This window comes from Odocoileus virginianus, chromosome 14 (genome assembly GCF_023699985.2).
Source record: "Odocoileus virginianus isolate 20LAN1187 ecotype Illinois chromosome 14, Ovbor_1.2, whole genome shotgun sequence".
NCBI lineage: Eukaryota > Metazoa > Chordata > Mammalia > Artiodactyla > Cervidae > Odocoileus > Odocoileus virginianus.
The window spans coordinates 13,584,507-13,610,308 of NC_069687.1; the positions used below are offsets into that span (position 1 = coordinate 13,584,507).

The 25,802-nt window shown below is 39.5% G+C and overlaps 1 protein-coding gene across 1 annotated transcript in view; it reads left to right on the forward strand.

Annotated features, from left to right (window-relative positions):
• The window catches only part of FBXL7 (F-box and leucine rich repeat protein 7), a 425,655-nt gene that overhangs the window by 110,999 nt on the left and 288,854 nt on the right, over window positions 1-25,802 (forward strand). Inside the window, exon 2 of the mRNA XM_070476504.1 lies at window positions 5,902-5,991. Within this exon, the coding sequence (XP_070332605.1) occupies window positions 5,902-5,991 (90 nt within the window). The remainder of the gene's footprint in view (window positions 1-5,901; window positions 5,992-25,802) is intronic.

The following is a 25,802-nucleotide window of genomic DNA, read 5'->3' on the forward strand; positions in this document are numbered from 1 at the left end:
AGGACGCACAACTTGGATAAAACATTGAAAATATGATAAGTGGAAAAAAAAAACCACAAAGGATGAAGATTGTGTGACTCTATCTATAGGAAATATCCAGAATAGGCTAATTCATAGAGATGCAAAGCAGGTAGAGATTACCAGGCACTGAAAGAGGGAGGGATGGAGATTTACGGGGCTGTGGTACAGAATTTCTGTGTCAGGTAATGGAAAAGTTGTTGAAACGGTAGTGATGGGTGTGCAACACTGTGAGTGGGTACCTCTGAATTGTACAAGTAAAAAATAGTGAAAATGGCAAATTTTATGTTATATGTATTTTTAAAAAATACTGAAAAGAATGTCAGCTCCCTGAAGCAAATCTTTCATTCCTTAGCAAAGAGGAAAATGCTGAAAACTGCCCTAGGCTTTTCTCAAGATGGACAGAAACCTGTGAGAACCGTGGCCTCTTAGGAGAAGGACCCAGCATATGGCAGCGTGACATAGGTGCTCAGTTAACCGATCTTTGTCTCTGCCCCAGATCACCCTCCAGTTACAACGTGTGAGTCCTGATCAGTGAGTCTGAGGTCACTTGTTAGGTACTTTGGGAAAAAGGGAGTAAAGAAAGTTCCAGTTAGGACATTAAGTGGCTTGATAGGAAAAAAAACTCAAAACATGACTCTGAGATCTCTCTGTTTCTTTTCCATTCTCACTGTTGTATTCCTTAGATTGTGCTTCCAACCCTTACCAGGACAGAACAAAAAATAGGAGAAGCAAAGCAAAGGACACCATCTACTGTTTTCTGCTCACAATAAAGTGAAACAGGGGCCTTGTATTTGATATCTCCTCATTTCACTCTCCATCAATATCTCTGACTCTGGACAACTCATCTATAAAATTCCCATTGGCCTGAAAGAGCTAATATTCTTTAACAATACGTGTTCAGTTTCTTTCCAAAAGCTAATATGCACCTGGGCCAGGGATTAGGCCAGATCATTCTTTGAGATAACTAATATTATTCTATACTTACAGACATTTGAATGTGGATCAAAGAAGATAAGAAACTATCTCAATATAACAATCAAGAAAATAACAGTGAATTCAATATACAAACATGACCCACTGCTCCCTTGATCTAATTCTGAGAAAAAATAATTCTCTTTCCTTTGGTGTGGACATGTGATATTAAATAAGGTTCTCAGGGTGTACCCGCAGCAACCACTTGGAATCAAGGTACCTGAGAGAAACAGGAAGTAACACCAGGGCTAAGGCCCCCACTACATGTGTCCACGTGCTCCTTTGTACATTTACTGTCAGGAGTCTTTGACTGAAATCCACAGGAATGAATTTGATGCATCTAATCTGGAATTGATAAAGGGAATCAATTTTGCAAGGGATTTATTGGACTCTTAAGAATGTTAGAAATCATAGGACCCCACTAATTCATTTTTGTTAGGTACTGATTGATCTTTTCTCTTCCCCCCTTTCCCTTCCTCATGTTATCAATAAATAACAATGGAACATCTGTCTTGCTTTAAACATCTGCTTTGGCGCAGTCAGCCTGGGCACTGGGAAAGAGAAAAGAAAAGATACTTAGTGTTGCAGTTTTATACATGGAGATTTTTATATTAAAAGAGATTTGAAATCCCGTTCAAATAGGATCCTTATTTAATGAACATCTTTTCAGACATTGGGAGAACCTGGCACCCTCTAACAGTAAGCCTGAAGGGATCTGTGATTGGGATCAAATTCTTCAGCTAACGTGCTTAGGTTAACAGTGCACCCCAAGTCCCTGAAATGATCGGCCCACCGGCCAATTAGTCCATATGGTGGTTGAGATTCACAGAAGTGTATGCTCACCTGTTACAGACAACACCTACCAACCTCAGTGCATTGTTAGTCTTCGCTTGCTTTGATGTTTATATATTTGATACCTAATTGTTCGTTCAATTGCCCTCATTTAGGCTTCTAGCCCACTTGGGAGGAAATTCAATAAAGCAAAATTTTACTTTACCAAATCCAACCAGCACAGTTTGGATATGCTAACCACCCCTAATGGGGGTTTTGGCCATTGATCAAATAAACAAACTTTCATGTAGCAGTTGGATAGAGAGCAGAATTGCCAACTTTGTTTATGCTTGAGGGAGTTTAACTAGATCTATAAGGCATGTAGAATTTAATTTATAAGCATACATAATATTTATTTGCTATGATATATGCATATATAGTCAAATAATAATTACTGTTTTATATTTTATTTCTTATTTCCTGATACAAATTGAACTGTGATCATTGGGTCAATATTAAATGATCATATAGTGGACTCTCTAAAGGACCGGATGTGACTGAATGCCTAAACCATAGTTCATAGCAGCCTCTCCAACCCTGAGAGGTGGGGGTGTAATTTCCCTATTTTTAATAGAGGAAATGAGTAGTTGGTTTTTTATTTGTTTTTATCTCTGTTTTATGGATGAAAGGCAGTGAAGCTTAGAGAGTCTGACAGATCTTCTTCCAGGCATGGTGCATGGCAAATACGGATTTTCAATTCCTGTGGGTCTGACGCCGTGATAGAAAGTAGTCTGTGTCAGCCTGGCCAGGCCATAGTACACAGTTATGGAATCAGATACTAATCTAGGTTTTGTCCTGAAAGTGATTTATAAATGTGGTTACCATCTGCTGTTTTAGTTGACTTTAAGGTTACCTTTGATAATGACTATTGATTGGACATTGGGCCTTCAGTCTGATCACTTTAAGGCCTTTAAAGTAAAATGTGAGGTTTATTGGAAAATTAATAGTTTTGCCTTAAGGCTGCAGCATTAACTCATACCTGAGTTTCCATCCTGCTTGCCCGCCTACCCTACAGATTCCCAACTTGTGAGCTCCAACTGTTCTGTGAGCCAATTCCTCTAAATCTCTTTCTCTCTGACTCTGTATCTATATATAGTATATTATATGTATATGTATAATATAAATTATAAATATATAATAATAGATATTTTATAATGTATATTTTTAATATATATGTGTCATGTATATATATATAGATATTGGATTGGCCAATATTTATATGAGGTAATGGAAAAATCCAAATGAACTTTCTGGTCAACTCAATATCTCACATATATGAATATATGAAAATCCCATATATATATACTATAGGAATAATTCTATAATTTCCCCTGATCCTAACATGTATCCTAATGGGAGATATTTACACATCTATCAGTTCTGTTTCTCTGGAGAAGCCTGACTGATACACACACCAAAGCCTGGGCACCATGATACCCATTTGCATAAGGTGCAAGATGAAACAAGATTTAGTTTGAGCAACTTGTTCATGGATACGTATGTGGCTTGTAGAGCTGGGTTTTGAAGCCAGAGACTCCAGACATAGTACTTGAAACATTCAGAAGCACATATCACTCCAATTGCATGAGAAATTGGCAACTGTGACAGATTCGGGACAGAGTAACTGATATGTGTGAAGGTCGCTATACAGAGCCCTTTGCCTGGTCCTCCTGGATTCTTGGTATGGCTTTCTGCAGAGGTCAAGGCATTGGTCCCCAAGAGAAGCTACTGCATGCTTCTCCACCTGCATGTGAAATGGGCAGAGATGACGGGAATGCCAGAATTGTTTCAGAGCAATAAGTCATGATGAGTGATGTGCAGTGGCAAGGAGAAACAACAGCCATTTGAGTTCCCTGCTCAGGTGATAGCACTGATAAACTTGGATTCTTCCATTACTCTCAACATTAGCAAACAAAATCCTGAAGCTCTTTCAATGGGAGCCCATTTGTGCTTTTGTACATTGTCCTTTCACAGACTGTAAACTCCCTCCACCCAACTGGCTTATGTACCACTGTGCAGAGAAGACTATTCAAAAACTGTGTTTCTCAGCTGTGTGTAAGAATCTAGATCATAATATGTGGCATGAAAAGAGTTCATTTAGGATGTAATTGGCTGGTCATTGTTTTAGCTTTCTATTGCTGCATAACAGTTTACCATGATTTTAGCAAAGTTTATCACAAGATATATCTCTTATTTCACTGTTTCCTTGGATCAGAGCTCTGGGCTTGGGTCAGCTGGGTCTTTTGTTCAGGATCTTGCAAAGCTGTCATCAAGATGTTGGTCTGGTCAGCTTTCTCATCTGAAGTTGGATCTTCTTCCAGGCTCATGCAGGGTTGGTAGAATTTATCTCCTTGCAGCTGTAGCATGCATGATGATTTGTGTCTTCAAGATGAGGAGGAAGAGTCTCTCTCCTCTAGGCTCTATAAAAGGGTTTACTCAGGTATTTAGGTCAGGCCCGTCCAGGATAATCACCCTTTTGATTAAAGTCAATGCTATAGGAAATTTAATTACATCTGCAAAACCCTCTCACCATTGCCATGTCCTATTGCTTAGTAACAAATTGCAAATTTTGTCCACACACAAGGGGAGCAGATTACCAATGGCATGGACATAGGCTTAGCCTGTTCAGGCTGCTTACAACAAAATACCATAGATTGTGTGACTTATAATGTTAACAGATATTTAATTCTCATAGTTCTGGAGGCTGAAAAGTCTGATATCGAGGTGTCTGGTGAGGAGCTGCTTCCTGGTTTATAGATGGCCATCTTTTCCCTGTGTCCCTACATGATAAAAGGGCAGGGGGGCACTTTGGGGTCTCTACAATAAGGGTACTAATCACACTCATGAGAGCTCCACTCTCATGATCTAATCACCTCCAAAGACTATAATAACCTCCTAAAACCATCACCCTGGGGATTAGCTTTTAAGACATGAGTTTCTGGGAACACAGCCCTTTGATCTGTATTAGGTACCATGGAGATCATCTCAGAATTCTGCCCAGTGGTCACTGGCACTTCCCTCCCTACCCAGTGTGTGTTATATTTGTAGACTTTCATTCCCTGGTGGCTCAAATGGTAAAGAATCCGCCTGCAGTGCAGGAGACCCAGGTTCAATCCCCGGGTCGGGAAGATACCCTGGAGAAGGAAATGTCTACCCACTCCAGTATTCTTGTCTCGAGAATCCTATGGACAGAAGAGCCTGGTAGGCTACAGTCCATGGGGTCACAAAGAGTTAGACATGATTGAGAGACAAAATGTTCAACAGTATTAATGTATTGACATATGTTCAAATTTAGTTAGAAGAGCAGAAAGTCAGTTGTCAGCTGAGGTTAGGTTACTTAGGCCAGGATTTCTCAAGTTCGGCCCAATTGATGCTCTGGTCTGGATTGTTTTTTTGAGACTGTGGGGTGCTGTCAATACACACGGTCAGCCTTTGAGCAGCTTCCCTGGCCTCTACCCATTAGATGCCAGCAGCGCACCTTCCCCCATTGTGACGATTCAAAATGAAACCGGTCCTTGCCAGATGTTCACTGAGGAGGAGGCATCCCCGTTTAAGAAGCCCTGTGTTAGAAGAACAAAGCAGGTTTTTTGTTTGTTTTAATGAAGAACCCATTAAATTAGGGAATTTGTTTTTTTAAGGCAATGCAGCTGTTTGGAGCCAGCAGGCCCTTGCCCCTTGGATGATGCCTCATTCCTAGATTTGCTTTTGTCCTTTACCAGAAAATGTAGTTTATAGTTGCAAAGAAAAAATTAACACTGTAGATGTGTCTCCCACTCATACTCTCTTATTCACATATATGCCGAAACTATATTACGTTATTGTGATTGACAATACCTTATAATCTGAGTTTATAGTCAAGCCATATTATAGTAGGGCTTTAGCTGTGTTATGGCATGGGTCAGATATTTCCCCAAAGATATTTAATGCATGAGGCCAGAAAACTAATAACCTTCATTCTTAGTGTTATGGCTCCTTTCTTGGAAACGAGTGATGTGGCTTGGTGTGAGATGGAGTGGAAGGCACAGTCCAGTTCTGAAATGACAAAACTCAAAAGCTCCTCGTTCTTGTTTTCTCTAGGCAAAGGCAGCTCAAGCATCTCATCCGACGTGAGTTCAAGTACAGATCACACGCCGACCCAAGCCCAGAAGAATGTGGCTACCAGCGAAGGTAGGCATCTGGTCTTCATTATCTCTCGCGCTCTCGTCACAGTGCTGGCTGTATTTGGAAGACATATAAAATGTGTGAGTCTCAGATCTGTTCTGCTGAGTGGGAGCATATGAGATTCTCAAAAATGGGAAGGCCAAGGCTTTCTCTTTTATTGCATTGTTGTCAATGTCTACTAAAGTTGTTTTGGTGCAGTTTAAGGTAAATGCTATTATTTTGTCAAAGTATAATAGGCCGACTTTTGCGAATGTTTATGAATGATGTCTTGTTTTTCAGTATGGGAAACATTATGATTGTAAAATCCTTCTGCTGTAGTTGAAAGTTCCTGCAAGAACTTTCGAAATAGGCACACCTGGAATTTGGGATTTTGATAATGGGAAGGTCATCGTTGTGTGATTTGTAGAACCTGAACCAGTCCCCAATATTGGGGAGTAGGAGAAGAGGTTTGTTTGATTCTTTAAAAAATTAAGTGAGAATTTCTGCTTGTCAGAGCGAAGATGGGTTGCATTGGTGTTCTTGATGAAGAATTTGACTATATGTAGTAACACGTGTTGGAATTTAACTGCTTCCCAATAGTTGAGAAGCTTTTCAGTTATACTTACTTGTTTGAGTGTGGAAATAACTGATTCTGTAGTAGTTATTTGGTAAAAAGTTGACCCTATTATGGATTCAGCTCATTTTATGTTAATATGAAACACAATTAAATGACTTCTTTTTTGAAGAATTCTTTCTAAATGAGTGGTTGAGTGAAGGTCTGTGGAAGACATGAATGCCATTTGTAATGAAAGACTCGTGGGGTGTCAGCTGACTCCTCATGACACTATAGAGAGCCTACTTTCCTGATATGTACAGGGTGTTGTGGAAATGCACTTCCAGTCCTTGTTTCAGAAGCTTAATTTCTGCTGTTTATAATATGAGAAAGTATACTCATAGCCTGGTGTTGGTCATTTAAGCTGTTAGATTGTTCTTAGTCTGCACTACATTTTTACATTAATGATGATAGTTTACTTCTGTTGTGTGTGTCTTTTTTGGGTATTCTTTGACTTGGTGTGTTTCATATAAAAGTTAACTTCTCTGAGTTAATTATCCCCAGACTGATGGATAAATATATTTTAAAACTGGATTGTATTCCCTTGTGTTTAATGCCTTAGCATTGTTTTACCACAGTGTATGGCAAACAGATTGGTGTGTTCGTCTTAATGCAGTAAAGAATCAGGTAGCAGTTCAAACTTAATTTTCTGCCTGTTAATTCAAATGTCGGGATTAGATTATTTCTGAAATTCAGTTAAGGTAATATGTGAATCAGGTGAATTGATTCTAGCCAATGGATTTAAGTTCTCTTATTTTTTCTCCTTTTCAGAAGTAGAAAATGAAAGAATATATGAGCTATGTTGCCAAGGTTGGGACTGTGGGATTTCAAGCATTTAAAAAATGTCTGCTTTTTATGCTTCAAAATAAACTCTAGGGATTCAAATTTTTCATTTCTATTTTGCCTTTTTCTTAGGAAGATGCTTTTGGTGTAGGCTTAGCCAATGTTTTATACATTTTGGTCACAATGCATTTTCAGGAGAGAAAAACAAGAAACTGTGATATTCATATGAAGCAGAATTTTTAGCAACTGGGCTAAATTGGTATGAGATTTTTTTTCTGAACTCTTAAATGGAAGCACTTCATCCTACTATCCATTTTTTGCTTATCTGAAAAAGATTTAAAAGAATGTGCTGTTTTGCTGTTTATTTGCATGAATCTTTTTTGCCGCTGTTTTTCCATCAGTAAAAATTTTTAAATATTAAAAAATGAATTTGATGTGGATATTAGTTACATTTAAGTGTGTTTCAGGGTTGTTTGCCACAGAATGGCCACATACGATGGATCTGGGTTTTCAAGATGGAAGCGTAATAGCCAGTGCCCATTTCCTCAGTTTACAGATGACAGAGCCCACGTCCACCTCTCAGGATAAGTGATCAGAGCGTCACATTCTCTGACCTCCACAAGGTGGATTTACCTATTTGCATGTAGGTTTCCTCCTACCGGAAAATGCCTAGGTAACCACTCTCTGCAACATACAACAAAAGAAAACAAAAGATGGACACTGATTTCTTACACACGCTACAGAAGAGCACATTGAAAAATGCTTCTTTGATCCTCTTTCCAAAGTTTTCTAGAACTATGTTTAACCTTTGATATTAAAAAAAAATTGAGTGTGTGGTTGCCTGGTTTTTCCAAAGCTATTTGATTATGGTTATTTTCTTCAGTTCTTTGACCCTGTTATGATTTTTCTCCTTTGAATTCAAGGATATTGTCTTCAGGAAGCACAGCAAGGATTCTCAGTTTAAGGGTCTGAGTGATACTGATTTCTAAACATGGTTATCTATTGTGGAGGATAATATTCAATTTTCCTGCAGCTTTTGAAAACTGTGGCCATCCCTGTAATAGCTGGGTTGGAAGCATTTTTGAGCAGTGTTGGACTTCTCTCTGATGGGCTGGATGGGGAGGGTGTTACATCGTTCCCTGGGTAGTGTGTGTATGCATGTGTGTGGGTACCTACATGTATGCATTTGTGTCCAGCCTCTACAAGATGGCTGATGGTATAGGCATTGTCTTTTACCGGGAAACGTGGGTGACCCCTCTGTTCAGTGTATACTGGGAAACAGACTGAGGACCTGGATGGGGGGAAGAGAAGGACACACAGCGTGTACCCTGACCTGGGGCTGGCGGTGGGAATGGCGATTAACTGTCAACGGGCCTGAGGGAGCCTTTTGGGGAGATGACACTTTTCTAAAATTGGATTGTGGTGGTACCAATAGTTACACAGCCCAGTAAATTTACTAGAACTCATTGATTTAAACATGTGAAAATGGGTTTGAGGGAGCTGCTGCCTGACCTTCAGACCCCAATCTAATCCATCATGAAGTGTTCTTTTCATGTGCTGGCTTCCAACTCTGAGAGGAGGTCATACACAGTGGTGAGAGGCTGAGTCTTGGCCGTACAAAGTGCCAGGTTGTGGCTGAATGCTTCTCCTGAGATGCCTTGGGGCCAGAACTGGCCTGGAATCCGTCATAACAAATCCATGAACCAGCAGGGCTCATGGCCCAGCCTGTTTTTCCCGGTCAGAGTGGACCCATCATGGTACCTGCATATTCTCACATGAAGCTCTGGAAGATGTGAGGGATTACAGACCCACAGATTTCCCAATCTTTTAATTGATTAATTTATTTTTTAGCTTTTCTTGGACAGTCAGGACCAATCTCATCTCAGATTTGAAGCGTTTTAGCACCCAACCCTAATAGTTGAGGCATCACATTTATTCACTCTTAAGTCAGTTTCTTTCCTAAGGACTTATAGCTTTGCTATCTCAAGTTCCAACTTATGATTCACTTTGTGTCATAAGGCTGTGTCCCTAGGAAGACGGCCTTAGATGGTGATACAATTTGATTTTAATCCAAACAAGAATGGTAGAGTTCACATGATGTAGTGTTCTGTTTCAGAGTCTCATACAAAACTTTTATGAGTCTTAATTTTGTGACTCTAAAGCCACATCTCTTCCAAGAAATAGGAAGCTGAGTTTGGGCTTCTTTCTTGGAATAGGGTGCAGAGGGGGATGAGGGTGTGGCTTTAAGGATGACATCTCAAAGACTCTGCCTTCCCTTGAACTGGGGAGAAATGAAATATCTAGTTCAAAGACCAAATGCAGTTGGCTGTTGAGAAGTCAACTTCAATCAGCTGCTTTTTAATCACATTCAAGTTAAGGTATTGAACTCCCTGACAACACAATTTATGTGTGATGGCTGTTTATATGTGTTGGTTTTCAAACCAGACAATCATGGAATCAGAATTTTTAGAGCTGCAAAAAGCCTTGGCAATCTTCTGATCTAATATAGTCATTTTACAAAGAAATACTTGCGACCCAGAGAAATGAAGAGACTTACTCAAGTTCAGTTCAGTTTAGTCGCTCAGTTGTGTCCAACTCTGCAATCCCATGAACCTCACAGCACGTCAGTCCTCCCTGTCCATCACCAACTCCTGGAGTCCACCTAAACCCATGTCCATTGAGTTGGTGATGCCATCCAACCATCTCATCCTCTGTTGTCCCCTTCTCCTTCTTCCCTCAATGTCTCCCAGCATCAGGGTCTTTTCAAATGAGTCAGCTCTTCGCATCAGGTGGCCAAAGTATTGGAGTTTCAGCTTCAACATTAGTCCTTCCAATGAACACCCAGAACTGATCTCCTTTAGGATGGACTGCTTGGATCTCCTTGCAGTCCAAGGGACTCTCAAAAGTCTTCTCTAACACCACAGTTCAAAAGCATCAATTCTTCGGTGCTCAGCTTTCTTTATAGTCCAACTCTCACATCCATACATGACCACTGGAAAAACCATAGCCTTGGCTAGACGGACCTTTGTTGACAAAGTAATGTCTCAAGATTACACACCTAATACACTGTCAAGCAGGAGCCTGACACAGTCATGTTTTGGTGAAAGATGTTCCAATTAGGAAGAAAGCATAACCTGTAAAAACCCTGTGGCCTTTGGAGCATGAACCAATTTAACTCTCATTTGCCCACCTGTTCTCTTGCTGCCTATTGTGAGCTGGCTGCAGGGCTGAGGCAAGGTGTTTAGAATAGAGTTTGAGAAAGATGGTGGAGCCCCAGGAGATCAGTCCTTCCAATGGAAAGGGGGTAGCTGCTTCGAATAGTAAAAGGATTTCAACCTACTTGAGTACATTCACTTCTGGAGATGTAAACACTCCCGTTAAGTCAGCTCATGATTATCAAATAACCTTCAATAGATTCATATAACATTACTTTGTGAAACTGCCCCTTTAACTCCCCAAAAGAAGTTCATTTAAAAATGTTTCATCTGAACCATGTGAAATGAGTTAATTTATGAAGAATTGGTGGGGATATTCTTTCTGCAACCCTAAAATCACCAGTTTATTTATACAGTTCCAGTTCTCATGTTTTCAGTGCCTGAATTAAACCAATTCTAAATAGACTTATTTTGAAAATGTCCAGGCATCTGGCTTTGTTTTTATTCTCTTTGTCTTCTTTATATTATCTTCTTTTTACTTCTTGAATATGTTCCTCAGACAAAATCCACATGAATCATTCAGGATGAAAAGGATGAAGCTTTTAACTCAAGGTAGATTCTGTTTCTCAAAAAGTCTTTTTGACTATCCAGCAAATTCAACAAACATTTTGGGGACACTTATTTCAGGCTCTTACTAGTACTTTCATGAACATTATTGCATTCAACTTTGTTTCATCATCCTGCTTCTCTTGTGAAGTAGGCATAAATGTTTCCATTTGGTAGATGAAAACAGGGAGACTGGGAAAGAATCTGGGAGGCCCAAAGTCATGTAAAACTAGTAAGTAAGAAAGATAGTCTTTGGGCCTGAGTGCTAACATTTATTGTTAATGCTTATTTTGTACATGCCATGATAAAGTACTGAGAATTTCATACTAATCATTGTTATAAGTTTATATCAAAGTGTATTTTGAAAGTACTTATGAGAAGTACCCTTTCAAAAGCCAGCTCATAATCGTGTCTCAATTCCTGGTCTTATACATGGAAACACTTTTCTGTTTCATATATAGTCTAGAAATTGACTTCAAATCCTCAGTTATAGAAAGCAAAAGTCAAACATTCCAAGCTGCTTTTATATTGTGCTGTTGAAGTTTTAGTTTTCCGGTAACCGTAACTGTGCCCTAACAGACTTCACCAGAGTTAGGGTTTGAAACTGATATGTAAGTTAATCTTGATATAGGGTCTATAGTGTACATAATATTAAAGTACTGGATAGTCGTATTGCTTGTTTTCCCCTTAAAACTAAGCCAGGGAATTATTCTTAAATTGGAAATGCACACAAGTGGTAGATCTCAATCTTAGACCACATGCCTTGGAAGACTGAAGTACGCCATGAAGCAGTCTATTATAGTTGAATGAAACTCTGTGACACAAGAGAAGCAGAATGATAACATATGAAGAGGACTATAAAGAACGGGAGAAAGAAAATGACGTTGAAGAAATCTTTTTTAAAAAATATATAAATTGTATTTCTCTCTCATATGTAAGAGGACTGAAGGTTTGCATTCAGAGTTGCTATGAAGGTTCCTTGGTCATCAGGTTTTGTTTTTTTGGTTTGTTGAGTTTTTTTCGGACATGAGGCATATGGAATCTTAGTTCCCCAACCAGAGATTGGACCTGCACCTTCTACAGTGGAATCACAGAATCTTAACCACTGGACCATCAGGGAAGTCCCGAAATCTCATTTAAAATAGCTATAAATTGACATTTATCCAAATTGGAAGGTAGGATGGGGAACCTTATGGGGAGAGAGATTCCAAAAATCAGAACTGGTTTTCAGGAGGTTTTGTTTGGTGTATAAGGAAGGTAATGACCAATTATTGTAGAATTTGTTTTGTCTTTACAAATTAAATTTTAAACTTAACTACCTCTGACAATTTTAGGGTCATTTAGGAATGCTTTGCAAGACTTTATTTCTTGAGGCTTAATGCCTTTTGGTAATTAAATTAGCAACTTACTGCTTCCTGATCAAGTTTCATTTATTGTTGAAGCTACTGCTTAATTGTGAGTTAGGTGACTTTTGAAAAACTGCCCCAATTACATCTAGTGAGCTGAGCATTTTATAGATTCAATGTGGCCAATTTAATAAGGAAGTCACATTTTCATATGAGGATTAGTTTAAGTAGAGGAAAGCCCATCAGCTCAGTACCCAGAAAATGGTTATGTATAGCCTAAACATGTACATTGAAATTATAAATACTGTCTCAGACTCAAGAACTAAGTTTAATTTCTTGAGGGAATTATCTTCCCAAATGAATTACCCGGAATGGCAAAAATGTCATGTAATAGTCTCAGAAGGAAATTAGACTTCTGTATTTGTGTGTTTGTGTGTGTGTGTATGTATGTTTAAGGACATTTAAAAGTAATACTTAATTGAAACATCCAAAGAGTTAGTTGCTCAATCGTGTCTGACTCTTTGTGACCCCATGGACTTGTTGCCCACCAGGGTCCTCTGTCCATGATATTTTATAGGCAAGAATACTGGAGTGGATAGCCATTCCCTTCTCCAGGGGGTCTTCCTGACCCAGGGATCAAACCCGAGTCCCCTCATTGCAGGCAGATTCTTTACCATCTGCTTCGAGCATCCAGCCTTTCATTAAAATGATTAATGATGGAGTGGTTCCATATTCCTTGTACTGGGTTTTCTGTGGAGCCCATGCAGTCGGAGTTGTCAGTGACAAACAGGCTATCATTCTATGCCACTGTGCACCCACCGGGTTTGTTTGGGTTGTTTGGAAGGTTTCACGCTACAGGACCCATTTCTGAGCTCATCTAAGGCAAAGAAGGAACAGGGAGGAGGTTGGGAACCCACGTTTCAGGACAAATATCCTGATGTTGGAAATATTTGCCCTTTACAGTCATGGACAGAGTCTGACCTTAAAAGTCAGGTTAACATGTCTGTTTACTTCCGTTTTGACCAGGAAATAACTTCCTCAGGATAAACTACCGGCTTCAGGAAGTCCCTGGCTTCCCAAGGCTATTAGGCTGATGAACAAATAGTGAGAGGAAAGCACTCGTTTGTGTGTGTTGTATGTATTCCTAAAAAAAACGTAGAAAATCCACATTTTGGAGCGAATGATAAATTATTTGTGATCATTAAGAGGTGATTGAAGAATTGTAACAAGGAGTGTGTTCTGTGGGAAGCAGATAGTAATACAGTTATTAATTGGAAGTGTAGCAGGGAGTTTTCTGCTGTTTATAACTGGGACTGCCTTCCAGGGTGGAGTGGACCACTGGTACACTGGAGGATGTTTGCGTTTCTGAATAGCTGCATGGGTCTATTTATGTGAGTTTCCCCATGTGGTCTTTAGAAAACTAGATTCTTCTGTGCTGTAGAGAGATTCTGGGCTTCAAAGGAAGGAGGCGGAGGGGGAATCCAGGAGAGGGAAGAGAAAGATGACGGGAAGAAGAAGGAATAGTGGAGCTGGAGAGTGATTCTAGCAATTCCAGCAATTCCGCTTGTCAGGCACTGGTACCCAAAGTGACACTGTCCCGTGTGCCTGAAAATTTCTAGTCAGTCTTTGCAAAACTCACCAAAGGCTTGGATGGAGTGGATTTCCTAAAGGCATCAGAGAAGGACTCAATTTTGAGACTGTTGACTTGCCTTCTTTGTAGCCCGACTTGCACAGATACAGCCAAAGCCAGCTTCTGAAGAATCCATCAGTGAACACTCCATTACTATTGCAATCAGCTCAAATTTAAGTATCCTATTTTGTTGATCTTCTATTGTATATTACAGTATTTTATATAATTTATAGTAACTATGCAATTTATATTACCTTTACTCTTTTCAGTCTAATTGCAAGCTCACTTTGTCCTGATTATTAATAATTGTTCTTCACTTTCTGATCTTTGGCTTTCACAACTTCTGTGAGAAAACCGAACCTTCAAGCATCTCCTTTGCCCTTCCAGCACTGTCCTTCATGCTATAAAACCATCTTTTCTTTCTGGCCACAAAAGAATGGTCCAGATACATTGTATTTTCTTCTTCTTCTTTTTTTTTTTTTCCTGCCCAGAATCAAGAATAAGTCATGCTCCCCAAAGAGCCTGGGACCTTTTAGTGGAGGAATATATTCAGGACGTAAATCTAGGAATCTAGGTTCCAACTAAAGTCTTAAAGACTATACCTGCAAAAGCCATGCAAAACCAATATATGAGAAGCATAGTTATTTTTTAGAAAAAAATAATAACACTGTTGCTTAGGATAACTTGAGGCATATCTTGGAAATATTTGCCATCGAGTTGTTTTTAGTTACCTTTTGTGTTAAAGGGACAAACAACTTTTTAAAAGCAGAATAGGCATGTTGGAAGAAAGAGGGAACAGAAGATATGTCTAGTTTCTATGTTTTCATGTGTGTTTTAATATTTTAAACCAAAAGGTTAAGTGGTTGAATACTAGGTCTATAAACAACCAGCTTTTCTCAGATTTTTTTTTTTTTTAACATTTTAGATCAGCAAATGAAATAAACTTAGAAATCTAAGTATTCTGGGGCTATTCAATACCCCTCCGTGCAGCCTCAATTTTAAGGGAAGAGGAAAATATGTTCTTTTTCCCCCACCAAATCCATTTTTAATCTCTTTTAACCTCAACACATTGGATTGTTTCAATTCTTCATTTACTGACATCTCAAGGTAACAAATTAGAGCCTGTGGTTCTTTAACTGATGAAATTGGAGAAGTAAGTTTCATTTTATTGGCACAAAATATGGCTGAATTGGCCAGTTAACAAACATGCTCATATTTTTTTGGATTCACTGACTTGTTATGAAGAAAATGTTAGAAAAACCATTCCTGAAAAAGAAAATTGTACTGTTCTTTCCCTTTTTAAAAAAGAATTATCCTGGAACCAACCTTGACCTCAGATTATCTTTTGCAAACTGTATTTTATTTCCCCCAAACTCTTAAGTTCATATGTTTTATTTCGCTGGGTTGGAATAGATCAGAATAGAGATTGGAAGGGCTTCCCAGGTGGCGCTAGTGGTGAAGAACTCACCTGCCAATGCAGAAGACATAAAGGACATGAGTTCAATCCCCGGATCGGGAAGATCCCCTGAAGGAGGAAATGGCAACCCACTCCAGTATTCTTGCCTGTAGAATCCCATGGACAGAGAAGCCTGGCAGGCTACAGTCCACAGGGTTGCAAAGAGTCGGACCCGACTGAAGCAACTTAACACGCATGCACGGAGATTGGAAAGTGAATTCATCCAATCACAGAGGTTTACAGAGCTAAATTATGGTTAATGGGTGTTTTTGGAAAATGAAGTTAAAGACTGAACTCTTCATTTAATCTGAATGAGAGGGGAAAAAAGAAACCCTATGAAATAAAAACTGTGTGATTTTGTAAATCCCCATATGTGTGTGACACAAGTTGCTTAGTTTTTATTTTCTTCTTTGTAAACTAGGAATTGTAATATTATCTATTTCATGTGTTGGTTATGAGGATTAAATTTACAAATTATATCCAATGTGAGACCCTTTGCATATGAGCTGGTTTAGTTTCATCAGCTTAATCAAGTACTTTATGTAAATTCATATCCAACCTTACTCTGAGACAGAAAGAGTTTGTATGGAAAAGTCTCCCCTAAATTAATTCAACATAATTGTTATGGAAATCCCAGTAGGATTTGAATTTTGAAACCTGACCAAATTCTCCCTTCTTAACCTATAAGAATAAATCCAACATCTATAAGTACCTACCATATGTGGATGATGAATTCAGTTCAATTCCATATGTATCACAGCATGGATGTTGAATTACTTAAGTGTGTTGAACTCATTTGTTGAATGAATACACGTGCATATGAGGATATCCAAGAAAAATTTTGGAAACGAGTAATGAAAGCATATTTCCTTAGTGTTATGAAAATATATTATACATTTATAAATATTTAAGAAGTGTGGTGTGATAGAGCTTGGTGTAATGGGACAGCGAGCTCAGGGTGGTAGTGTTAGTCGCCTAATTGTATCTGAGTCCTTGCGACGCCATGGACAGTAGCCTGCCAGACTCCTTTGTCCATGAGATTTTCTAGGCAAGAATACTGGAGTGGATTTCCATTTCCTACTCCAGGGGATCTCAACCCAGGGATTGAACCCTTGTCTCCTGCATCACCTACACTGGCAGATGGATTCTTTACCACTAGCATCACCTGTAGTTATCTATGGCAATTTAGGGTATGATAAAGATGGCATTATATTAATACATGGATAAGGAGATAAACCTTGTCAATATATCCTAATAGGAAGATCAGCTTCTCAGTTTTTAAAAAAGGAATGTGGAAGTTCTTGATGCCAAAATAAACTCTTGATGGATGAAAGATTTAAATATTCAAATTATATATAGATGACTTATTTTATGATCTTGGGGTAGAAGAACCTTTGAAAGCATGAAAACAGAAGTTATAAAGCTTAAGGAGACCACCAACACATTCATGGGTTAGTGCGTGCTATATGGGGAAGAAAATGTCTTTATGTCGTTAAAAATATTTATCTTTCCATTAAGCTAACACAGGTTTCTTTTTTATTGCTGGACTTCTCGGAGCCTTTGATGTTTTAGTCTATGTTGTTAATCTTTAAATAGCATGTTTTATTTCTCAAACTTCTTTTATTATACCTCACAAGCAAAAAACACTGATCCTTGTGAATCAAGAGCTATAAAAGTATATACATACTTTGATCTAAGAATTTCACACTAGGAAATTACCTTACAAATCTTAGTTTTGTTTGTAGTTATGGTTTTGTTTGTAGTTACATGCTTCCTAATGTTTATAATATAAAAATGTTGGAAACATATTTAATTGAGACATCTGTATGTCAAATTCCTGTTTAGCTATTAAAAACATGTTAGCAAAAAAAGTTTAGCCATATAAAAAATATGACAAATGCAGAATTTGAAGCAAAATTTTTTGTGTGATCCCAACTGTGCATAATATTATATTCTAAGAGGAAAAAAAGACTGAGGGGACACATTTCAAAATGTTATCAATGGCTATCTCTGAGAATTACAGATTGTATACCAGGCCATTTAATATAAAGGACATGAACATCCATAAATTTTAGTATATGTAGGGACTTCTGAAACCAGTTTTCTATAGATACTGAGGGATGACTGTAGTTTTTTGGTATTTTTCAATATTGTCCAACTTTCCATGTTAAAAAGGCAATTCATAGAAAATTCAATTTAATTATTTTTATGGGTGAGAATGTCTCTTGAATGTGATATGACCAAAAATTCAACTATTTTTTTTCTCTCTGATTAATATTTTTGGATAAAGGTCAACCTTGCTGTTTTTCATGCCTGATCCTCAAATATGCATTCAACCTCATGTAGGCAGCCATCACTTGCTTTCATGGACTTTATATAATTAGTTTTCAAATAATTTTTGCATTGTTAAAACTTTATTTCCATTAGCTGAACATACTTCTAATGCAGTTTGTCTTCTTTATATACATTTACAAGCTACAGTTCCAGTGTACTACCTATATTCTAATTCATCTGTGTTCATTTACATTGAATATTTACCAAATGCTGAGTATCTCGAGTGTGGAATGGGACTCCTTGGTGAGTCAGGTAGACCAAAATGACTTCACCTTCTGAAACTTTTTATTGTGTAGGGACCTAGATATTGTATAGTCTTACAAACAAATTACATGCTGAGAATGCATTGTTTAATACATGCCTATAAATAAATGTTTAAGCCAGGGTTCTGAATAATGACTTCCCTGGTGGCTCAGATAGTAAAGAGTCTGCCTGCAATGCAAGAGATCCGGGTTTGATCCCTGGGTTGGAAAGATCCCCTGAAGAAGGAAATGTAAACACACTCCAGTATTCTAGCCTGGAGAATTCCATGGATGGAGGAGCCTGGCCAGCTACAGTCCATGGGGTTGCAAAGAGTCAGACATGACTGAGTGAGTTCACTTTCTTTTTTTTCTGAATAATGAACAGAAATAAGCAAGGTCAAGAATTGTAGTGTTGGAGAAGACTCTTGGGAGTCCCTTCGACATCAAGATCAAACCAGTTAATCCTAAAGGAAATCAACCCTGAATATTCATTGGAAAGACTGATGCTGAAGCTGAAACTCCAGTACTTTAGCCACCTAATGTGAAGAGCCAACTCATAGGAAAAGACCCTGATGCTGGGAAAGATTGAAGGCAAAAGGAGAAGAAGGTGGCAGAGGAAGAAATGTTTAGATAGCATCATTGACTCATAAACATGAGTTTGAGCAAGCTCTGGGAGATAGTGAAGGACAGGGAAGCCTGAAATGCTGCAGTCCATCGGGTCACAGAGAGTCAGATATGACTGAGCAACTGAACAACGACAAAGATTTGTGTGAATGCAGGTATGTGGGGTTGGGAGATGTAGTGGCAGGGAGGACTATCTTCTGGTTGTCCATTATTGTGTATTAAATTACCCTAGTAATTAGTGCATTTGTTTTAAGTTGCCCCTGTAGCAAATCGCCACTAATTTAGTGGCTTAAAACCACAAAAACCTACATTCTTACAATCCTGGAGATCAGAAGCCCTACATGAATCTCAGAGGACTAAAATCGAGATGTGGGCAGGGCTATATTTCTTCTGGAATCTCTAGAGGAGAGTCCATTCCTGGCTTTTCCCAAATTGATTCATGGCCTTTTCCTTCATCCTTAAAACCAGCATCATAGCATCTTATTTCCCTTTGTCTCTCTCTGACTCTGATCCTTCTGCTCTTCCTTTGTAAGGGGCCTTCCTTGGTCCTTCTTTGTAAGGACCTTTGAGATGACTTTGGGCCCACCAGGTAAACCAGGATAATCTTACCATCTCTACATCTTAATCACATCTGTAAAGTTCCCTTTACCATGTAAAGTAATATGTTCAATGTTCTGGGAATTCGAATGTGGGCGTCTTTGGGGAAGTCATTATTCTGCTTTTACATTCAGTTACTTCAAACAACCATTGTAACATATTTCACATTTTTTTCCCCCAATCAAATATTTGGATGGAGCTTGACCATAATTGTTTTGCTGCCTGTGGCATGGACTGAGGTCACTAGTGGTATTCAACTGATGAATAGGCTAGTCTAGATGGTAAACAATGTGTGCCCCAGCCTTGCCTAGGATGGCTAGTCTGTCAATTGGAAAGCATACAGGTAACCTCTTTAGCGGGATGGTTTCAGGGAAATCAGACTCCTTATATGGGAGTTCTAAAAAAAGTCAAGAGACAGGAACTGGAAGCTGCTAGTTTCTTAAGTTCTGGGTTCAGAAATTGACACAGCCTTACTTTTGTCATTTTCTGTTAGTTGCAGTGGTTATAGTCACCTGGATTTGAAGGTAGGTGTATTGACTTTACCACTCTGTGGGATGAAGCTTGATGTATTTGGAGCCATTTTTGATCTTTAGGATGGATGGGTGGTTGTACATGATTACATGAAGAGAGACCAACTGCTGAGAAGACCCTGGACCTGGAAGAAGCTTAGGGCTTTTCTGAGCAATAAGCCATGTGGATTTTCAGGACAGTGACAATGGGGAGAAGGCATGACACTGGGCAAGTGGGCTCAGCCAGCCTTTGTAGGATCTTGCCATGTGTAGATTATATTCTAAGAGCAAGCAGGAGCTCTTGAGGACCATAAACAGAGCCAGACCTCCTGTTGCTGCTGTGTGACCCTGGGAGTGGGCAGTGAGGGAAGCCCGTTAGATTTCAATTGTGGGCCAGGTAAGAAAGAATAGTCCTTGAGATTAGTGTAGTTCTGATCCATTTTCAGTCACATTTTTCCTTAGTAGCTTATGACAGAAGAGTGATAGTCAAAGTGTGGTCAGTGGTACTCTGTGAACCATCTGCTTCTATCAAGGTAAATATAGGAATCAAGACTAATTAGTGTCTTCTGGCAGAGAAGGCAATGGCAACCCACTCCAGTGCTCTGGCCTGGAAAAATCCCATGGATAGAGGAGCCTGGTAGGCTGCAGTCTGTGGGGTCGAGAAGAGCCAGACACAACTGAGCGACTCACTTTCACTTTTCACTTTCATGCATTGGAGAAGGAAGTGGCAATCCACTCCTGTGTTCTTGCTTGGAGAATCCCAGGGACGGCGGAGCCTGGTGGGCTGCCGTTATGGGGTCACACGGAATCGGACACAACTGAAGTGACTAAGCAGCAGCAGAGTCTTCTGGAGCAATTTAACATGCTGTGACATCCAAAGGGATGAGCATGAACTTGTAATTTATATGTCTGCCTTAAAAAAAAAAGACTTTATGTTTCTCTTCATTTTTGTTGCATTTTACGAAGTATTCATATGAATTTCAAAGCTGGAAGAATACTGGTGCTTTCTAACTCCTAGGTTGAGAAGACCTTTTTTAGAACACATTATCTTTTTAACACACATTGTATTTTTCTTTTGTGTTACCCTTGGGTGTCCTGGACTTTCCTTATGAGAAAGGAATGCCTACTGCTACACATGCTGGTATTCTTAGACTGCAGTGGAGGTCAAAATTATTCTCATTTGCTCATTTAACATGTGACAGCTGAAGATCTGGATGTAGCACTCTTAACAGTCTGTTAAGACCCCTGATATTTTGTATATAGGGTTATCATTACCATCTTTCTAAATTCCATATATATGTGTTAGTATGCTGTAATGTTCTTTATCTTTCTGGCTTACTTCACTCTTTATAATAGGCTCCAGTTTCATCCATTTCATTAGAGCACTGGGAAGATTCAGAGGGATTGGGTGGAGAGGGAGGTGGGAGGGGGAATCGGGATGGGGAATACATGTAAATCGATGGCTGATTCATGTCAGTGTATGGCAAAAACCGCTACAATATTGTAAAGTAATTAGCCTCCAACTAATAAAAATAAATGAAAAAAAAAAAAGACCCCTGATATTGTGCTCTTTCACAAAATCTTGTCAATTTATTTGTTATATGTCTCTTATTTGCATTTTAGAATTAAGTGTTCTCTGGTTGCATTAATCATGCAAAACTTTTTTGCTCATGGTGACAGAAGCCAATTTGTGGTTGGCATGTATTAGAAAAAATAGATTAAAACAGGGACTCATTTAAAAATTAATATGTAGGCTATAAATGTTTTCTTTTAACTCAGAACATATTAATTCATTTTCCAGTCTTTTGAAGTTAGGTTAAAACCTTCCCTTTGAATATGTGGCTGTTGATGGGTGTTCTACAGTACTTTTCCTTGCATTGATTATACAGCAATGTATCTTTATGATTTTCAGTTTTGACGTCTTTAAACTTAGTAGGATGAAATATACTTCTATTTTTTTCAAAAGTAACAGATCCAACAGAAAGAACAGGGAGAAATACAATTTATGATGATGTGTTAAGAAATCCACATATTTGAAACTAGAAATGGTACATTTTCATCATGATATAAGGAGAAAAGAGCAGAAATGGTTCATTATTGCACATACTGAATGCATAAGTGACACAGTCTTTGATCTTGTCAGACAGAAAAGATAGATGCAATGGGTCACCCCGCTCCTCAAATGCTTTATTCTCAGTCTGCTAATAAAGAACATGTGATAAATTTAGACAAGATGGTGAAAATTTTATCCCTTGGAGATTAGAAAAAGTAATGATGGGGAAGATTATAAAATAAGAAATAGAATAAAGAGTGAAATTCTGATCACATAATTGAGGCCATTTCCAATGAACAGAAATTGGAGCCAGTGTGAATGGATCTCTGATGAGCTTAAATTTTAAAGCTCTTATAAAAGGGATAAAGACAGGTGCAGAATCAAGGGAAAAGTGGTACCAAAGCTTCAGGAATGGTGTCAGTAGGAGGAGCATCACAAATGAGCAGAGACAAGAATGAAAAAGCAGAGAACTACTCAGGGGTATGTTGTTTGAAGTTATGTGAGAAGATGAAGTGTGGGAAGCATGTCAAAGAAGGGCAATGACAGAAGATGGTATCATTTAACACGTGGCAGAGGGAAAGCACAGATGCTAGTCTTCAATTATTTCTGTAGCAAGGAGCATGTTTTCCATAAATGCCGAAAGGCATAAGTGATGACAACAGCTAATCTTCCTACAGTGCTTACCATGTGCTGACTGTGGTTCTAAATGCATCACATATATTATCTTATATACCCCCCCAGCATCAATGGGGCAGGTGCTGTTATTGTGGCTGTACCAAGCCTGGTCTGCTGATCCCACCCTCAGGAAAACTAATCTGTTGCTACCAGGTCGTGATGGAGGAAAAGACGTGGCAGTTATTGCCGGGCCAAGCAAGGAGAATGGGCAGCTCACGCTCAAAAGATCTGACACCCCAGTGGCCTTGGGGACTTTTTTCCCAGGGAATGGTGAGGGAGAGGATCTCAACTTGCCTGATCTGCTCCTGGACATTCTGATTGGTTGGAAGTGAGGTCACTGGGTGGTATTTTTGGAGTCAACCTCAACCTTCTGGTCCCAATCAGTCTGGAGTCTACCTGCCGGTGGTTAGCAGTTAACTGCATCTACCTGATGGCAGGGTTAGTGTCTGAAAAACAGCTCAAGGACATCGGTGGTTAGCAGTTAACTGCATCTACCTGATGGCGGGGTTAGTATCTGAAAAACAGCTCAAGGACATGGTTCAAGATATTACGTAGAGACCTTGAGGAGAAACTACAGGATCTTGGCTTTGTTTATGGTTAAACGTCACCATTTTGTCTTGCTTGACTGTTTTCCTTTGTTTCTCTGTTTTCTCACTTGTCTGATTAAATTTGCTGTTTGAAACTCTGGGAGGGCCTAAGAAGCTAAAGCTTTTCTACAAACTAGAGACTGATACATGCAGCGGGGTGGTTTGTGCCCAGGAATGCCCGGCAGGATCCTGCTCTGTTCATTATTAAAGCCAGTTTAGAAGTGAGAGGGTTCAGGGTGACACAGCTACTCAATGCCTTGAACTAAAGCATACTTTTTCTTGATTCCCTTCTTTGTTGTAGGGCTCTTTGATTTAAAACTGTCACTCATATAAGGTGATGACATGGTTTAAAAAGCATCTTTAAAATGAGTACAAGTCAACAAGCCCAAACAAGTCCCAACACAGGAGTCTGAAAGAACTGGAGATAAAACCATTTATCTGATTTTGAAAATTGAGGACAGCGTAAGCTCCTGAAACCACAGCATGTTAAGTCTACTTTATTTTTCGGGCAAACCCAGTTTACCACCTATCCTGGGACAGACCCTGTGAGGAGTGTGAAGGAGAGCAAGACAGGGTAGAGGCCATCCTGGTCCTCCAGAGGTACATTGTGACAAATCAAACAAATGAAGGAGAACTCTGGTGGTTAGTTGCTAAGTTGTGTCTGACACTCCCAACCTCATGCACTGTAGCCCGCCAACTCCTCTGTCAATGGGATTTCCCAGACAAGAATACTGGAGTGGGTTGCCATTTCCTTCTCCAGGGTATCTTTCCAACCCAGGAATTGAACCCGGGCCTTCTGCACTGCAGGTGGACTCCTGCACTGCAAGCAGATTTTTTTTACCAACTGAGTTGCAAGGGAAGCCCAAGGAGAACCCTAGTTTTTTGTTTTTTTTTTTAATAGGTTACTTAAAAACCATAGTGGACCCAGAGGAAGGAGAGGCCGTGCCTGCCAGTCTTTAGGAGCTTTACGGAGGACCTGATATTAGGTCGAAGCTTTGCATGAAGGGAAGTGTCCCGAAGTGGGAATTGGAGATGGGGGGTGGGTCTTGTGAACATAGGTCATCTGGCCCCGGGCTAATCAATGTAGGACCCAGGGCCAGCAGCATCACATCCCCAGGAGCTGGTCAAAGATGATGAGTTTCAGGCTTCCCTCACATCTGCCAGATCTGCGGTCTAACAAGTTGTCTGGGTGACTGCTATGTATATTAAAGTTTGAGCAAGCACTGCTATAGAGTGAGTGTGTAATTCTAGCGTTGAGTATGTGTAGTAAGTGTCAGTGGTGCTGAGCGGGGCTGGACAACCTGTCTCACCATTCAGGCTGGCTGCAGATCATATCCCAAGGGCAATGATGACCTGTTGCAGAATCCTAGCAACAGCTCAGCCAGCAGTTTGCACACTTGGTGCTTGCCAGTCATCTATCTGCAGTTCAACTTGTTTATAGCTTCCAGGAGCAGTGTTTCAACTACATTTGTAGCAAGTCATACCATATCTGTGATACCAGAAAGTAGATTTGGAATAAAAACAGTCCTCTGGCACTCACATTTTTACTGCTCTGAACCTTAACATACCATTACAGCTATAGAAAGCAAAGGTTGATTCTCTACCCAGGCTAGTTTCCCTGGCAGAATCAGAAAATAGTCCAGTAAGGAGTGCTGTTATGTGTTTTCATCATTGACGACCTCTCATGTTTCAAGAAATAATCTGGGGAATAATTATTAGGAAGGCTTTATTTCTGTTCATCTCTGGCGTTATGATGTATCTTTAAATTTCCAAATGGTGGAATCCATCTGGCTCTTCATATTCTGAAATATCTCTGACTGAGCTGGTGTTTCTGACAGGCCTGGCTTCAAAATCAGGCTCCATAATTTATTGGACCTAGAAAGCTCAGTCTCTCATTCCAGAAAATGAAGATAGAAATGTTGATCTCTCAAGTTTTTGCAGCCCTCAGAATATAATCTATGTCAAGACTGCTAAATCACTGCCTGGCATAGGAAAATATTTAATGAACAATTGTCATTATTCTTAATAATTTACAGATTTGTGTCTGTTGAAGTAGACGAAGTCAGTAAATAGTAGCAATCTGAAGCCAGGAGTGCAGGGGATACAGTGAGTCAGTGGATTCTGCCTCTGCTCAGCTCAGTCCTGCTGCTGTAAAGTCATTGAAACACCTTTCCCCCCTAGTTGGGGTGGGGGCACTTATCCTCGGATATTTGCAGAAAGCCTTATTTCCTTGGATTGCATCTTAGGGCATCACGAAGAACTTCAGTTCATGTCTTAGTGTTTGTCTAGAGGTTGGGATTTGGTGTTGAATTGATGTCATACTAGTCTCTATCGTTTCCCAGGGTCACCAAAGTAAAGTACCACAAACGGAATGGCTCAGAACAGAAGTATATTGGGTCACAGGTCAGGAGGCTTGACACCGGAAGTCAGGGTGTTGGCTCTGAAACCTGTAGGAGAAAACCTTCCTAGCGGCTCTGGGTGTTCCCTGGCCAGCAGCTGCAGGCTCCGTCTCTGCCTCTGTCATCACACTGCCTGCTTCTTGCTTGTGTGTCTCCGTGTCTCTTCTCATCTTCTGTACGGATTAGGGACCCACACACTTCAGCATGGCTTAACTACTTATTAACTTAT